Source organism: Rhinolophus ferrumequinum, chromosome 15 (assembly GCF_004115265.2).
Source record: "Rhinolophus ferrumequinum isolate MPI-CBG mRhiFer1 chromosome 15, mRhiFer1_v1.p, whole genome shotgun sequence".
Taxonomy (NCBI): domain Eukaryota; kingdom Metazoa; phylum Chordata; class Mammalia; order Chiroptera; family Rhinolophidae; genus Rhinolophus; species Rhinolophus ferrumequinum.
Genome location: NC_046298.1, coordinates 17,612,488 through 17,630,912, shown reverse-complemented (window position 1 = coordinate 17,630,912; position 18,425 = coordinate 17,612,488). Strand labels below are relative to the sequence as shown.

At 35.7% G+C, this 18,425-nt stretch overlaps 1 protein-coding gene across 3 annotated transcripts in view; it reads right to left on the bottom strand.

The window, feature by feature from the left end:
• Window positions 1-18,425, bottom strand: part of NFATC3 (nuclear factor of activated T cells 3) — a 97,277-nt gene that overhangs the window by 62,594 nt on the left and 16,258 nt on the right. For all 3 annotated transcript variants that reach the window (XM_033129119.1, XM_033129121.1, XM_033129120.1), the window contains exon 2: window positions 2,008-3,142. In XM_033129119.1, the coding sequence (XP_032985010.1) occupies window positions 2,008-3,142 (1,135 nt within the window). The remainder of the gene's footprint in view (window positions 1-2,007; window positions 3,143-18,425) is intronic.

Here is an 18,425-nt window from a genome sequence, read left to right as displayed (position 1 = left end):
ACACACAAAGACGAATTTCACCATGCTATTATTGCCAAGCAGTGATCCAAATCACTTCTTTGCCAGCACCAACACTTCTTCCTGTGATCTTGGAAACAAATCATTCCAAAATAAAATTTGACTTAATAAGTTATAACACTGTATATGGTGGGTGCTTAAGACATAATTTTATAACCTGAAGAATACATTTTATCGACTTTTTAGTGTTCTGTATTTTTTAAGAAAGGATAAATTCTAACATTTGTAAAAGTGTAACTGTTTCTCAACTATGTGTACATAATTGCAAAAACAATCGAAATAATTTGATTTTTTAAAGCAAAGACGCACATCTCCGTGTATATAGACCAGTATCTCTCCAAGGATCTAAACACCCCTGTGTCTCAGTATATATGTCTTCCTCCATGGTGTGAGACGATAGAAGTTAGTCTATTGTACATGTTGCTCCCCCATCCTCCCGGTTCCTCCCCGTAGCTCTTTTCCCTGTCTCTCTGAAATGTTGCTTATAGTTAATAATATATTGCAATTTGAGGTAAAATTTTGATTTTGGTACATACTTGGCTGAAAAAACATAAGGCCTATCACTGCAGCACCTCTAAACGCTAATTTTAGAGGTAAATGTTAAGTGATCAATAAATAATTTAAATGGTTTAAAGAGCTACAGGTTCATTTAGATATATTAAGATTGAAAATATGGAATTAGAAAAGAAACTACTTATATGTTTATAGGTCAAATATTAATGGACCCAAAGCTAGAATGATTTATACTAAAAAGTAGTATTTTCTTAATAATTGGGAGTTTTAAGGTCTCTTAAACTTTCCGAAATGTTATCATTCCTATAGTTTCTAAATAATTTCACTGATTCCTTGAATGTTCTCAGCCTAGCTTTACTAGTTACTGTGATACTCAATGGCATTAATTTTTATTAGTCTGAAACAATTCAACTTCATCAGTTCTTAGCTAGTTTCTGAACTTGTTCTGCAGACTTAAGCAAACCCCTAAGATTATTTTCAGAAGCAGAGTGATAGGCTCAAAGTTATCTTCAATACTATAATTCCACATTATATTTTTCTAAAGATCTGGATCTATAAATAAACATTCATACCAATGAAAAAGTAAACAGACCCAACTCCATTTGGGGATTTAATACATGATAAAAGTAGTCTTTTCTAATCAATTATAGACTAGATTGAGTCTATAAATAGTATTGTGATGACTGATAAGCCATTTGGAAAATAAAGTCATTACACTATTCTTCACTCCAGTCGTTAGCTGGACTCAAGACTCAAATATACATACATTTTACAAATACATATTATATATATACATATATATATATATCTCACTATAAATATTTATAAGTACAAATACTATATATTATGTTACATACACTATTAAAATAATATATAAAAACCTTATTAGAAACATGTGAAAGTTAGACTTTCATTTATTTTTTAAAATTATTTTAGAGTGGGATAAGGCTTTCAAATATAACACAACACTCAAAAGCCATAAAAGACACAATACAAAAATTTAAAAATCCCTCTACAACAATAAAAAAAAAAATCACAAACTTATAAAGACAAAAAATTACAAAAAAAAACTCGCCACAAATATGAAAAGGTAAATTTCATTTGTATACTGAACTTTTAAAACTATGAAAAGCTTATTCCCAATTAGTTTTATTAATAGTTTAATTCATACTATAATCCATCTTTTACAAGAGCTTTTTTAAAATAAGAAAATTTCTTCTAGGGATTCTTAAATGTAATTTGTTATCTATACAATTCATTATCTATACACTTTTAAAAGTATAACGTTAGCCTATCTAAAGATACGTTTAGGACTCACAGGAAAACAAATGTAGACTTTAAGTTGTCTGGAAGAAACTGAAAAAAAAATAGAGGAGGAGAAAAAATGGTCAAACCATTCTACATACATAATGTAGTTACATGCCACCAATAACCCATAAGCACGAAAAATTACCGGCAGCCATTTCATCAACTCACCGAAATATAGGGGTGTGGCCAGGCTTGGGTTTGCTCCAGGTAAAGGGTGAAGGAACTGAAAGAAATTGGTCACCAGCTGAATCTTTCTTTACAGAATACTGAGCTCCAAGGCCATCATCTATCGAAGTCTCCCGGGATGGTGACACACTCCCTTGGTCGTCGGAACAGAGCTCTAATTTTCCTGGTAGTGCAGCAGCTTGATCCTCAGAAGTCTTCCGTGTTTTCAAAGGGATATCAGTCTCCACGTAGTACTGAAATGGAAAAAGTGCAGGGCCAAGGCCTGCTCCACCCTGGACAGAAGCACTGAGCCACGTATCTTCTGTTACACTTCCCCTGGGGGAGTGACCAGGAGAAGGAACAGGTGAGTGATGGGGCGAAAGGGACCCAGCATAACAAACCTCAGCACTAGAGTGCCGCCGTTTCCCACAGGGGGAAGTAGGCCTCGATGAGGGTCCTGAGGCTGGCCTGGGGCTCAGCCAGTTCTCATCAGTGACACTAGATCTAGGAGAATGGCAAGGAGATTGCCTGGGTGACAAGGAGTGTCCAAGTCCATACTGTTGATGCCAGGACTCTTCTCCAGGGCAGCCCCCTGGAGAGCCACCAGGAGAAGTCAGAGGGGATCCAAGAGTAAATCGGGCGGCAGCTTCATTCAACTCTGAATCCACATCATCATAAATATGTGAAAGAGATTCACAAGAAGATGCATCTGAGAACCAGCTCCTAGAAGAGATGCTGCTGGCAGGACTAGGACTAAGGGAAGACTCCCGGTAAGACGGCTCAAGGGGAAGATAGAGATGATCTCTAGAAGGCCTTTCCAAATATTCCCTTTCTGGATCATTTATGTGTAGGTCATCTTCATGAGCATCTATTTCTTGATGACAGTTAGGAGAGATGGATGTAATTTGAATACTTGGGCACTCAAAGGGTTTGGGACCACCTAATGGGCTGTATTTAGATTCTGGAATCTCAGAAGTTCCTTCATAGTTTTTGTGACCTTGTAGTTGAAACGATGATGACAAAACAGAAGAGTGAGACGGTAATCCATGATGTGGTAAGCAAAGTGGTGAGTTTAAAGTAGATGGAGGTGGATCTACATTAAAGATGTAAATGGATGCACAATCATCTGGCTCAAGATCTGGGGGGGGGGGGGTGGATCAAAAAAATCAACAAACAAGAAATTAGAAAATTAAATGTATAAATTACTAGATGAAAAAGTAAATAATAATAATCTTGAAAGAAAAAAGTGGGACATAAAAGGTCCATCATTAGCTCCACTAAAGAGTGGTATGTTTTTTATAAAATGTATCTGGTTATTGCTGCAGATATACGCAATTAATACACATATATGTAATTATGTATGTAATTTTTTCTCTTTTTATTTCCACATTTTCTAAAATAAGAAACAGAAAACATCTGAAAACAGTAAGTGCTTTTATTGAAATAATCATATCCATAATTCTAAAAAGCATTCACAGAAATTATAGAATGATATAATCATACAAATTCAGCCTCATCTGGGGTCTGTAAGTTAAAAGTGAGTAAAAGTCTTTGAAAGATTTTTAGTTTAAGTATACACACTAAGTTTATTAATGAAGGATTATAGACTCAACTCCGGAGACCAAGACTCTAGTCTACCCCTGCCATTAACTGTGAGCTCTTAGTCACATCATTTAATCTCTCCAAGGCTTTAGTTTTCTTGCAGTAAAATTCAGAACATTTCTTTTTGTTAAGGAAATTTTTATGATTAACAGTAACAGCTTTTTCCTGCACAGTCACATCATCAAGAATTCCTATCTTTGGTCACAGCAGACCATGTTATGAAAGCCCCACGATGCCACTGGATCATTTACCTCAACTAGAAAATGATCCATTGGGGCTTTAACTTATGATGGTTAAAGTAATCCTCATAAGGACAGAACTTTTTAAATGTATTTAATACTAAACAAGTTCTGCCAAATCATTGGGAAAACCAAAGACAAAATTGTTCATAGCTACAACAGAGAGAAGCACAAACCTTTAGCCTGTTCTCAACAGTACTCAAGATCACCTTGTTTTACTACATTAGTACCCCAGAAAAAAACACACGCCCCCCCCCCCCCCCCCCCCCGCTCCCGTTCAAGCCTTTGTGTCTCAGTCTAGTTGTGTAGGTCACGGCAGCCCACACGGACCTGGCGACCTCGGCTTTAGGAGAACGGTGCTCCAATCACCTCAGCCACTGGGCCAGCCCCCTAAAACACACATCTTTGGACTCTTGCTGTTGCGTTCTGTGGTTAGTGAACATACTCAGCAAAGAGTTTTTAAACAGCAAAACAAAATCCCCTAGGTTTAAACCTTGGCTCTGCCATTCCATAGCTGTGTAACTTGGACAAGTTATTTAACCTGCTTGAACCTTAGTTTCCTGAGGCAGTTTTCTTCTATAAAACTGGCAGGAGGTGAGTAGAGTATCACCTGAAACAGGCAGGACCATTTTTAAGACAAGCAACACAACACAATACACAATAATTAGCAAGGACTCAATACATGTCAATTACTTTGTCTTCCCCTTTTTAAAATTTAAGAGGGATATGTGTGTTATATTTTATTTTTTTAACTGAAATATATCCTAATAAACTGAAATACCTTTTAAAGTATACCACTCTACTCTCTCACTCCACCTACTGAAAATCAAGAGAAATAAATAGGAAGTCAAAGCTCCAAAGCAGAAAACCCATATTTGACTGGGGGAAAAAGCTATTAAAAAATAAAAAGAAGAGGTTTTGGGGAAGATGGGCAGTCATGGCTAATGGATATTGGGTTTCTTTTTGGAGTGACGAAAATGTTCTAACACTCATTTTGATAATGGTTGCACTATTCTGTGTATATACTAAACACCACTGAATTGTAGAGTTTAAATGAATGAAGTGTATGGTATGTGAATTATTTGTCAATAAAGCTGTTCTATAGAGAACACAATATTATATATATTTTATCACAATTAAAATTTTTTTTAATTTAAAAAGTGTTTCTTATCTGACTAATAAAATCATTAAAGAAAATTGTAAACAAAGGCTACCACCTAACAGTTAACATTTTCATATGTCTTACTCTAAATGAGTATATATTTTTATACAGTTGTGATTGTAACATTGCTTTGGGTTTTTTCCTAACCTTTTATTGAAGTATAAAATATATACATAAACGTGTACATATCATAAGCATATAATTGGTAAATTTTCACAACAAACATGCCCTGTTACAGCACCCTTTAAAAAAAAAAAAAGGAACATGAAGATCTCAAAAGCCCCCCTTTGGCTCTCTTCCAAGTCATTACCTCTCCATGAAGAATAACACTATACTGACTTCTAACAGCCTAGATTTGTTTTGCCTGTATAACATACAACTTTGTCTTTCAATGTTTTTATATTTTATTGAGCTTTATAAAAAGTTTCTAAACAATTTTCAAGGCCATGTAAAATGTCAAGAGTCAATTATCATAGCTATTTCCTACCTTTTACTTTTATAAATAATGTAGCATTGACCATCTCTATACCCATAGCTTTTAGTCTTCCCTTGAATTAGCCTCCAAGGGCAAATTCCTAAGGGTAGAGGTCACTAAATCATGGGGCACACACATTTTTAGCACTCTTACTATACAGACATTTGTTTCAAAAGACTTGTTTTAATTTGTAACATTGGAACAACGTGAGTATCAGTTTCACTTCAGTCTTTCCAGCCAGGATGTTATTTTTAAGTTTAGCCTAATTTAGGAGTAAAAAATGGCTCTGTATGAAATATGATGTTTCTAGGCTGCAAAGAACAGAAAACCCAACTCAAAAGTAGCTGCAAAGGGAGGCAGGGTACTTACTATCCAATGGAACAAGAGGGCCAAAGATAGGACACATCCAGAATTGGTTACTTCATCAGTTCAACAAGGTCATGAAGAAGTCAGCTACTTTCTATATTCCCATTTTTGGGGGTACTAACTTTGTGCTGTTCACTCTTCAACCATACATATGTATTTTGTCCTAAACCAGAAGCAATGTGATCATTTAACCAAAAATAAAAAATAAAAAATAAATAAAAAATATATATATATATAATTTGTGTGTGTATATATATAGTTTTTTTAAGCGTGTTTTTCCAGGACCCATCAGTTCCAAGTCAAGTAGTTGTTTCGATCTAGTTGTGGAGGGCGCAACTCTTAGTGGCCCATGTGGGGATCGAACCGGCAACCTTGTTGTTAAGAGCGCCACGTTCTAACCAACTGCGCTCTAACCAACTGAGCAAACTGGCCTCCCCTAACAAATATTTTTGAGTAGCCAGAAAATTTCTAGACACTGAAAACACAGTAGTATACAAAACAAATTCCTTATCCTCACATAACTTACATTCTAGTAACATATGTCAGGTGATGATGTTTGTTATGAGGAAAAATAAAATAGAGGAAGGAGAACAGAGTGAGAGGATGAGAGGAAATTAATTTAGAAAGGGAGGTCTGGACAGAGTTCTTTCTCCGACATCTGAGGAGATATCAAAGAGGATGTAAGGAACTGAGCTATAAGAATCTAGGGGAAGAACACTGCTGGGAGAGGAAAGATTGTTGAGTGCAAAGGCCTAAAGATGGATTATATTTGGAGTTTATGAGAAAAAGCCAAAAGGCTAGTGAGGATAGAACGGAGGAGGTTAAAATGATGGGGGTGGGGGTGGGGAATGGCTAGTCAAGGAAAGCCTCATAAACTAGTAGACTGACTGCCTGGTTTGTATTACAAGATGAGAACCCACTGGGGGTTCTAAACAAAGGATTGTCGTGATCTAATATACATAATCTGATATGTTTAAAAGACAACTATAATAATCCAGGTACAAAATAATGGAGCACAGGACATGGGTAGTGGTAGTTTGTAAAAGGAGACAGGCAGTAAGCAGTGACCTTTTTTTTAAGGTAGAGGTGACAACTCGCTGATGGACTGGATGTGAGAAAGGGAAGAGTCAAGGATGACACCAAGGTTTTGGGCCTGAACTATTATAAGAACAGTGTTTCTAATTACTGAAATGAAGAAGAAAGTGAGAAAGAGTTTGAAGATATGAAATCAAAAATTCTGCTTTGAACATATTAAATGTGAGATGCTAATACACTTTTCTTTTTTTTTTTAAGGAGGGCGCAGCTCACAGTAGCCTTTGCAGGGATCGAACCGCCAACCTTGGTGTTATCAGCACCACGCTCTAACCAACTGAGCTAACCGGCCACCCCACTAATATGCTTTTCAAGTAGAGATACCAAGTAGATAGCTGTATATAAAGTCTCAGGTAGGATATGTAAATTTGGGGGTCATTAATGTATAGAGAATATTTTAAGCCATAAGACCAGAAGAGATGACTAGGGAGTGAGTGTAGATGGAGAAGAAAGAGGGCAACTGAGGCACAGGGGATTCCAAAGTTTAGGGATCGAAGAATGAATACGAAGGGACAGTCAGTGAAATTGAAGAACCAAGAGCATGGCATCCTAGAAACCAAGTGAAGAAGTGCTCATTCACTCAACAACTACTGATAACATGATTACCATTTTCTAGGAACTGTTCTAGATGCCAGGTATATAAACAGTAAATGAGACAGCATGGTCCCAGCTCCCATGACGTATACAGTCTCAGGGGAGATTGACCAAAAAAACACAAATTAAAAATTACAAGTACTATTAAGTGGTATAAAAGAAACTAAATAAGGAACCTATTTTACAGAGTACAGGATGGCCTCTTTCAGAAGGTATCATGTAAACTAAAACCTAGAAGATGAATAGGAAACAGCAAGCAAAGAAAGGGGGTGGGTGGGTAGGCATGAGTAGAGAAGGTGACAGCTCCAACACAGGGGGATAGTACAAGCAAAGGCTGAGTTTGACCTTGGCTTCTTTGAGGAAGTGAAAGGACCAATATGTAGCTAGAGCTAACAACTGAAGGGGGAGAAGTGAAAGAAACAAAACCTGGAAGGATCATGGTAAGGAGTTTGAATTTTATTCTCAGGCTAATGGAAACTATCAAAAAGTTTTAAAAATGGAGTGACATGATCTCTATTATATTTAAGAATAACTTCAACTGCTGTATATGTAGTACCTAGCATGTCCCTGATGTTTATTAGGTCTATAGTAAAGTACTGGTTAAAGTTGTTTGGAATTATTTTCCCTTATAGAATTCATATTAATCACTAAATTATGTCAACAGAATCCTCAATTAGGAATTTTTGAACTATGTATTTTCTTGGCAATGCTGTCAGTCTGGTTGAATTAGGATACAGCCAAGAACTTTCTACAACTTAGCTGACAATGTCACCTATTCTAAAGGTGGTTGAGCAGATAGAAGCAAAATAGGTCTCTCTGAACAATCCAACATGCATAGCATAAAAGCTCATAGCTCGTAATGTTTAACTCAGGAATTTTTGTTGGACCCTCATTCAGACCCTCTATGTACAATTTTAGATCCCCTAATATTACATGCTCATCTCCTCCATACATTGGATGGTTGCAAAGAAAAGGAAAGAGACAGGAAAAAACAGGCAAACAGTCCAAAGAGCATAGTATCTTAGAATGAACCAGAACAACTTGTTCTTTAAGAATTCCATCTAATTGTATTACTTCTTTACAAATTAAATTTTCCTTAAAAAATATGTTATAAATTTCGTCCAGGTTAATTATTTCACAAATATAACAATAAATCTGGGATTGGCCAGAGCAAGTGGTTTCATTTCCTGGATCCCACTCGCAAAATAAGAATTGAAAATGGCAGACTAAAAAAACTCACTGCTATAGCTGCACAATGAGACTGTACTTAATGCCACTATACTGTACACTTAAAATGGTTAAGATGGTAAATTTTATGTTATGTATATTTTACCACAATCTAAAAAACATAAACAAAATGCTGGCACCTCAGTTCAAAGCAGTACAGCAGTGCCCAACTGTACTAGTGGTCACTGAATTCTTCACCACTATACACTCGTAGTTGGAAAATAAAAAGTTTTACTTAAGAATGCATTTGATAAAGTAGCAAAATTATTAACTTATTAAAACTCAACACATTAAGCAAAGAAAAAGAGGGGGGGAGGAAGGAGAGTCACCCTTGGAAGACTATAGTTTCATTCAGATACAATTACTGTACTAATGCCATTTTAGTGTTCGATTGATGCTGAAATCCACATCCTTCCCCCAAATAAACTGTAGATGAAGCAAACATATTCTATAGTAGAATGATGTCTTAAAGCATTGCAGAGATCTGAATACAAAATCTGGGAGAGTGCTGCTTTATCTTTTTCCCAAGTGTCACCAATACTCAACCTCTGGAAATGGTATCAGTGGATACTATAATCTCACTATGATAAACAGTCCTAGATCCAGATTTCCAGCTTTAGACTTCTCAAATTCATGGTGCTTCAGAAATTTGACCATCTCAAGAATTATTTGCTCTGTGTTCCTTCAGCCACCAGGGGGCCCCATGCAAGCATGCAGTAATCTGAACAACAGGGATTGCCTAGAAATATCTTTATTTACACTATAAAGCAGGGTTGGCAAAGTAGAGCCCATGGACCAAACCTGGCTTACCACCTGTTTCGCACAGCTAACAATGGTTCAAACAGCTGAAAAAAGATCAAAACAATACTGTTTCATGACACAAAATGATAAGAAGTTCAAATTCTGGTGTCCACACATAAAGTTTTATTGGAACATAGCCCTGTTCATTTGTTTATATACAGTCTATGGTTATTTTCACAGAAGTGTATTGCTGAGTAGCTGTGAGAGATATTGCTTCCCACTGCTACTTGGTACACTAACAAATTGCAGTGACACAGTTCTAACCTGACAGTATTCTGAGTGCAATCAAGGTATTGCAACATTTTTTTAATTTACCAGTGTATACCTCTTATTCAAAACAGGAAAGAGAAAAGTGGACTTCTAACTGAATGTCACGCTTTTAAGGCACAGTGGAGTGTGGCTTATTTTGTTATCAAATTAGATGGCAAAGCATTATTTATTGTGCAATGACATGGCTATGCTATAAGAATACCTACATGTCAGCGTTACCACAGTAAACAGTCATCACAATACTCCCAACTCACAGAAAAAATTAGAAAAAGCAGAATACCTCATCACAATAGGATTTCTTCAAAAAGAAAGAAAAGGCTGCTACCACAGAAAGTTTCTGAATGGCTCATAGGTTAGGCAATCAAAGAAAGTCATTTACTAATGGTGATTTATTTAAATAGTGTTTGATTGCAGCAACTGAAGAAACTTGTTCACAGAAAATAAATTTATATAAGACTTAGCCTTGCAGCAAGAATGAGTGGTTGAAAAATTGAGGACATTGGTAGCAACATCAATAGGCAATTACAAAACAAGGCAAGTGATTTTCCTTGGCTCCTGGTGTGTAACCAGATGTTACCCATTCTGCTTAATTATTATTTATTTGAAGAGTCAATGCAGAGTTTAAAGAGACTGAAAAATTAGCCTCTATGAATAGTCTGCATGAACAACTTCAGCCAAGAATATTTTCAAAGAAGTGAGAAAACAAGTTTAGTACAATGTAAGTGGACTTTGTTAGGATGTGTTATAATTGATATTGATGAAAATGTTATGAGAATACTATCATAATAAGAATACCATCACTTGTACACCACCAAATTAGACAATCTAGAAGAAATAGGCATTTTATAAAAACATAAATTGCCAAAACTGACTCAAGAAACAGAAAATCTTAACAGACCTATACAAAGTAAAGAGATTGAATCAGTAGCCAAAACATCTCGCAACAAAATAAGTCCAGGAAAGATCGGCTTCACTGGTGAATTCTACATTTAGAGAAGAATTAACAGCAATTCTTCTCAAATTCTCCCAAAAAACTAAAGAGTAAGAAACATTTCTTAACACATTCTATGAGGCCACTATTACCATTACTAAAGCAAGACAAAGATTACACAAGAAAATCACAGACTAATATCCCTTATGAATATAGACACAAAAATCCTCAACAAAATGCTAGCAAACCAAATATAACAGCACATTAAAAAGACCAAATTGAATTTATCCCAGGAATGCAAGGATGGTTCAACATAAAATTAATTACCAGAATGAAGGAAAAAAATATATATGATCATCTGAATTGACACAGAAAAAATATTTGACAGAACTCAACACCCTTTCATGATTTAAAAAAAAAGAAAGAAACTCAACAAACTAGGAATAGAAGGGAACTTTCTTAAAATGATCAAAGGCATTTACGAAAAAACCCACAGTGAACATCACACTTACTGATGAAAAACTGAAAGCTTTCCCCTCTAAGATCAAGAACAAGACAAAGATGCCCGCTTTCATTGCTGCTACGCAACTCTGTACTGGAAAGTCCTAACCCGAGCAATTAGGCAATAAAATAAACAAACAAACAGCACCGAAATTGTTAAGAAAGAAGTAAAACTATCTCTATTTGCAGATACAAGATTCTATATATAGAAAAGCTCAGAATCCACAAAATACAACCATAGCTGATCAATGAATTCAGGAAAGTTGCAGGATAGAAGATCAACACATAAAATTCAGTTGTGCTTCTACACACCAGCAATGAACAATCCAAAAAGGAAATAAAGAAAACAATTCTATTTACAATAGCCTCCAAAAGACTACAATACTTAGGAATAAATTTAACCAATGAAGTAAAAACAAACAAACAAACAAACAAAAAAACCTTGTACACCAAAAACTATAAAATATTGCTGAAAGAAATTAAAGAAGACTTAAAAAAAATGGTATTTGGCTGGTGCAAAAGTAGCTGCATTTTAAAAGGTTGAAAATAATTGCAAGAACCGCAATTACCTTTGCACAAACCTAATAAGATTTCCCCTGTTCATGGATTGGAAGTCTTAATACTGTTAACACTGCAACACTCCACAAAGTAATCTACAGAGTCAATGCAATCTCTACTAAAATTTCAATGTCTTTTTCTGCAGAAATAGGAAGACCAATTCTCAAATTTGTATGGAACTGAAAGGGGCTTGGAACAGCCAACATAACATTGAAAACAACAAAGCAGGACAACTCACACTTCACAATTTAAAACTTACTACAAAGCAACAGTAATCAAAATAGTGTGGTACTGACATAAAGATAGATATGTAGACTAATGAAACAGAACTGAGAGTCCAGAAATAAACCCAAAACACCTATGACCAACTGATTTTTGACAACAGTGCTAAGATGATTCAATGGGGAAAGAATAGTCCCTTCAACAAAAAATGCTGTGACAACTGGATAACCACATACAAAAGAATGAAGTTGAACCCCACCTCACACCAGATATAAAAATTAACTCAAGGGACAGCCAGATGGCTCAGTTGGTTAGAGCGCGAGCTCTTAACAACAAGGTTGCTGGTTCAATTCCAGCATGGGATGGTGGGCTGTGCCCCCTTCAGCTAAGATTGAAAACAGCTACTGGACTTGTAGCTGAGCTGTGCTGTGCCCTCCACAACTAGATTGAAGGACAACGACTTGGAGCTGATGGGGAAAAAAAGAAAAAAAAAAAATTCAAATATATGGTGATGGAAGGAGAACTGACTCTGGGTAGTGAATACACAATGGGATTTATAGATGATGTAATACAGAATTGTACACCTGAAATCTATGTAATTTTACTAACAAGTGTCACCCCAATAAACTTAAAAAAAATTTTTTTTAAAAAGAAAATAATATTAACTCAAAACGGACCAATATCCTAAATATAAAAGCTAAAAACATAAAACTCTTAGAAGTAAACATAGGTCATATACCTACCTATGAAGGTCATATACCTTCATGGCCTCAGATTTGGCAATGGGATTCTTAGATTTGATACTAAAAGCATGAACAATGAAAGAAAAACTGGATGAAAATGACTTCATAAAAATGAAAAACTTTTGTGACTTGAAAAGTGCTATTCAAGAAAGTGAATGGGAGAAAATATTTGCAAATCATGTATCTGATAAGGGTTTAGTATCCAGAATATATAAAGAACTCTTACAACTTAACAACAAAAAGACAACCCAATTTAAAAAATGGGCAAAGGACTTACATAGACATTCGTCAAAGAACATAATATAAATTGCGAAGAAGCACATGAGATAATGTTCAATATCACTGGTCATTAAGGAAATGCAAATCAAAACCACAAAGATACCACTTCACACCTACTAGGATGGCTTTAATTCACACACACACACACACACACACACACACACACACAAAATAACAAGTGTTGGTAAGGATGTAGAGAAAGAGCAACCCTCATACACTAGCAGTGGCAAAGTAAAATGGTGCAGTCACTATGGAAAACAGTTCGACAGTGCCTCAAAAAGTTAAACACAGAATTACCATAGGACCCAGCAATTCCATCTCTAGGTATAGACAGAATACAAACATACGTCTTCACAGAAAATTGTACACAAATGTTTATAGCAACATTATTCATAATAGCCAAAAGGTAGAAACTACAATCCAAATGTCCATCAGTGGATGAATGGGGAAGTAAATTATGGTGCATACATACAATGAAATATTATTCAGCCACAAAAAGGAGCAAAATATTGACAGATGCTACAACCTGGACAAACCTGGAAAACATGCTAAGAGAAAGAAGCCAAACAGAAAAGGTCACATATTGCATGATGCTGTTTATATGATATATCTAAAATAGTCAAAATTATAGACATAGAAAGCAGATTAGGGCCGGCCCAGTGGCTCAGGTGGTTAGAACGCCATGCTCCTAATGCTGAGGTCGCCGGTTCGATTCCCACATGGGCCAGTGAGCTGCACCCTCTACAGCTAAGAGTGTGAACAACAGCTCTCCCTGGAGCTGGGCTGCCATGAGCAGCCGGAGGTTGGCGGGAGCTGCTATGGGCTGCCGACAGACAACCAACTGACTGGCGGGGAGGGGGTGGGGGGAGTGGGCAAGGCTCCTAATACCACCATGGTCCAGGGAGCTGTGTCCTACACAACTAGACTGAGAAACAACAGCTTGAACTGGAGGGGGCCAGAGGAGGTGGAAGAAGGGGAAAAAAGAAAAAAAAAGAAAGATTAGAGGTTATCAGAGGATGGAGGGAAGAGGAAATGGGGAGAAATTACTTAATGTTTGTGGGGTGTTTTTAAGGGGTGATGAAAAAGTTTTGAAACTAGAGAGAGCTTGCGGTTGCACAACATTGTAAATACACTAAATACCACTTAATGTATACTTTTAAATAGTTAACTGTATGTTATGTAATTTTCACCTCAATAAAAAACAAAAAACAAATTGAAAGAACTTCTAGACAGTGGACTAAAGACATACATTTGCCCATTCCCAAGCGAAACTCCACTAGTAAAAGCATTTAATTATTTTAAGGGTCTAAATTCACAAAAAGAAAAAGAACAGGAGATGAAACCATGGCAACAAAACTTTTAGAAGCTGGAATGCAGTGTGCCGTGGTAACTAATTTAACACCTGAAAAAGCTAAAACTTAAGCCAGCAGTGAAAAGAAGACTGATTTCCAATCAAGAACTCGAAACACGCAGGAAATGCACTACCAAGTACTTTTGGAAGTGGAGGTGAAGACAGAGCTGAAAACAAGACGGGCACAAAGCTTGTTTAATGAGTCACTAATCCTCCCAATTTCCCATACCTCCTTACTCACTATTGGATGAATGTTCCTCTAGGCACTGCTAGACTGAAGATTTTCTGAAGAGGTAAAACAGAAGAGCAACTGAGAGCCACACTCAAAAACAGTGGTGAATAAAAGTCTCTCTAAAACTTGTATATTGAAACCCCTAGCACTTTTCCCTCCCTTGCAGGCAATAGACTGGAGAATTCTCCTCTTGGGAATCTGACTAACCTAAGAGAAAAGACCTACAGTTAATGACATCACAGTAACCTGGTAAAACTCCTATAATGAGGGCTGTAGTTAGCAAATGTCACTTGTGATCACAGAACTGGCATTAAGGTTTTGGTGCCCCATTTAAAAAAATAAGCAGAGAGCCAAAGCTCATCAAACATCTAAGAAAAGCTTCAACATTAAAGACAGAGGCAAAAAGAAAAATGGAAGAAAAAGACTATGCAGTAAGATGGAAACCTCAAAAATAAAAACAAAGCCTATTCTCAACAACCTCAAGAGAAAAAAGATATTGTAACACTGAAACAACATATGCTTATTTAAAAAAATAAAATATGAGCCCCTAGAAATTAAAATTAACAAATGGAAGGCTCAAAGGAAAATTGAAAGATCAAGTTGAAGAAATTTTCTAGAGTTAAGCAAAGAGACAAATAGGAAATGGGAGACAATACTAGAATCTGTCCAGGAGTCCCACAGTTGAAATGTCAAGTTCCAGAAGAAGAGAATAGAAAATGAAGAGAAAGAAATAAAAGATCACTAAGGATCCAGCACAATGGATGGAAACAGACCCCCCATACTAACACGCATCATGAAACTTCAGAACATAAAGGACAGAGAAGAACCTAAAATCTTGGGAGGAAAGGAACAGTTTACCCATGAAGAACAACAGATGATTAGAATGTTACCAGACTTCTCGAGCAAAACTGGAAGCCAGAAGAAAATGGAGAGCAATAATTTCAAAAACCTGAGAAAAATTTGTATCTAATCTAGAATTCTACGCCAGGCATAACTGAGTGTGTGGGAAGAATAAAGACATTTTTAAATACGTATGGTCTCAAAAATTTACCTCCCATTACCTTCAGCTACTAGAGGAATTACTCCACCAAAATGAGTGTAAAGTAATCAAGCAAAAGGAGGACATGTATCCAAGAAAGAGATGATTCAACACAATAGAAAGGCAAAGGGATTCCTCAAAATGATAGTGAAGGCAGATCTCACAATGACAGATGTACAAGCCTAATCCAGATTACAGAAATTTAGAACGCTCTGAGAGAAGTCTGTAAGAAAATAAAACTGACAGACTAACTTGATGTGTTTGAAAGTGTTGAGATGAGATTTAGTCTCCTGGAGGAGATTTAGGAATGAATCATCATTAAGTACATAGAACAATAACAACAACAATAATTAACTCTAGAAACAGTAACAAATTGTACAAGGAAGAAAAAGTACTACTCTATGACTTAGCTATGAATAGCACAATATATACTCATAATAATACAGAGGGTGCCAACAAAAATGTATACACATTTTAAGAAAGGAAAAAACTATTAAAATTGTAATAATATATACTGATAACAAAATATGAATACAAGTCATGTTTGACTTCTGCAATTACAAGAGGTGCTCAAAGTGGTTACCATCAGCGTCCAGACACTTCTGATTAAGGCAAACTATTGCTTGAAGCAGCGTTGACCAGTGTCCACTTGTATACATTTTTTTGGGACCCCCGGTATAAGCAATATTAATCTAACCAAAATTATGATATAACCATATTGGGGAATGAGAAATGTGCCCGTGTGTAACTGAGAGTGACCAATGCGCTAAACTTCACTTTCTACAATGGAAGTCAACAGATCATGGCAAAAACTGAAAAATCAAGAAATAGCAGTATGAGCATTTTATCTAGAAATTTGAAGGTAAATACCAAAAGAAACTGCTAAAAGAATGAAAGCAGCTGCCTCTAGCCGGGGAACAAGGAAAGCGAGGTAGAGGCAGAGTCAAGGAACTCCTCGTTCCAGAATAAGTTTTCATTAACAATTTGATTCTTTAAACAGGGCATGTATAACTTCAAAAATACTTGTAATAACGAAAAAAAGAGATAGAACTTGGCAAGAAAAATGAAAGTTAACAAGCTTGGCTAAATTCAAAACAATTCAGAAACCTGGAAATGAAAATTAGAACATTATAAAGGAAATTAGAATAAAATAATGAGTAATTTTAAAAAAGAAAATGTTGAAAATTAGATTATATTAACACAGCTAGAGTTGGAAAAAATAATGCAACAATGAAGCAAAAGAAAGTGAACTAATTTATACCCCAAGTTCATTAAGCAAAGGGAATCTACATTATTCAAGAACATATTAAGAAGCAGTGTGCTGGAATGACTGTGGAATTTCACACAGGTACTCAATTCCACTATAGCCCACCAAAGCAAAAAGGAAATACTTCCTGAGAAGAGTTTTAGAAAGCAAAGGATTCCACTATCTTTAGGTTTTATCATTGCTGAAAAATAATAACAATGAACAGTTAGTTGATCAAAGGAATTCTCACAGCAACAAAAAGACAGGAGACTCATTTGGCAACCACTTACAGTACTTTGCACTACTATATTTGATTGTAGGGACAAAGTCAATAGCACAGAAATGGTGCTGCAATCACCATATGTAGGAAAAAAATTAAAAGGGTCAATTTATAGTCAACTAAGAGAACATAGAATATGTACTAGTATGCTTTTATAAAACCAAAAATATGCCAGAAAATTTCATTTTCTCCTAGATAGCCATTAGTGGGGTCTACAAGGAGAAAACAATTAGGAGAATATATACCTAGACTATAATAAGCTTTTGAGTCCATCCTATGCGACATTCTCACCAACAGGGCAAGAAATTGCAGTAACAATTAGGTAGGTAAATTGTTGTTTTGAAAAAAGTGAAGCACAGATATAAGCATTTAGAACCTGTCCTTTTCAAGTTACTTATGAATAAACAATATAAAGATATCAAACATATATTTATGTTTCCAAATACTGTATTTGTATTAATTATATGTAATGGCAGGTAATATAGAAGACAAAATTCAGAACGGCCGTGAGAAGCTGGGAAAAAAGGGTAAAAGCAGAGAGAAAATAAAGTGGTCTAATTATGATTCTAACACAAACACAGAATACAGTAACATCACACAATACAAAAATTAGATTACATGTCATATTCAGAAGGTAGTGTGGAATAATACAAGTGTTGGGGGGATCAAAGGAGAAAAATAGAGTGGAGAAGAACACTGACTTTGGAATCAAATACAATACTTACTAGGAGAACATTGACTCTGGAGTCAAAAACAACACTTACTAGGTGCCTTACGTTCATCAAGTTAATTAATCTGAGTTTCAATAACCTTGTATCTACACTGAAAGGTTGTGAGGATTCTACATAATCTGTATCAACACCCAGCATCATATTTGGAATAAACATCAAATAAATGTTAGGTTTATTACATATAACATTTAATAGAACAGAAACAAATCTGGGCCTCAATAATATGCATACTGACTATAATGAAACAAAAGAGTTTTTTTTACTTAAAAAACTAAGCATATTATCAGATAATAAAAGCATAACATGAAAAATTTAAAGTAGTCCTCTAATAAACCACATCAGTAAGTCCTTTACCACAGTGATGTGAATACTAATCTTCATATTTCCAAGGAGTATACATACCAGAACCATGATTTCTAGAAACAAATGTCATATAATATAGTCCCTCCATGTCTCCCAAACTTACGTAGCACTCTCTTT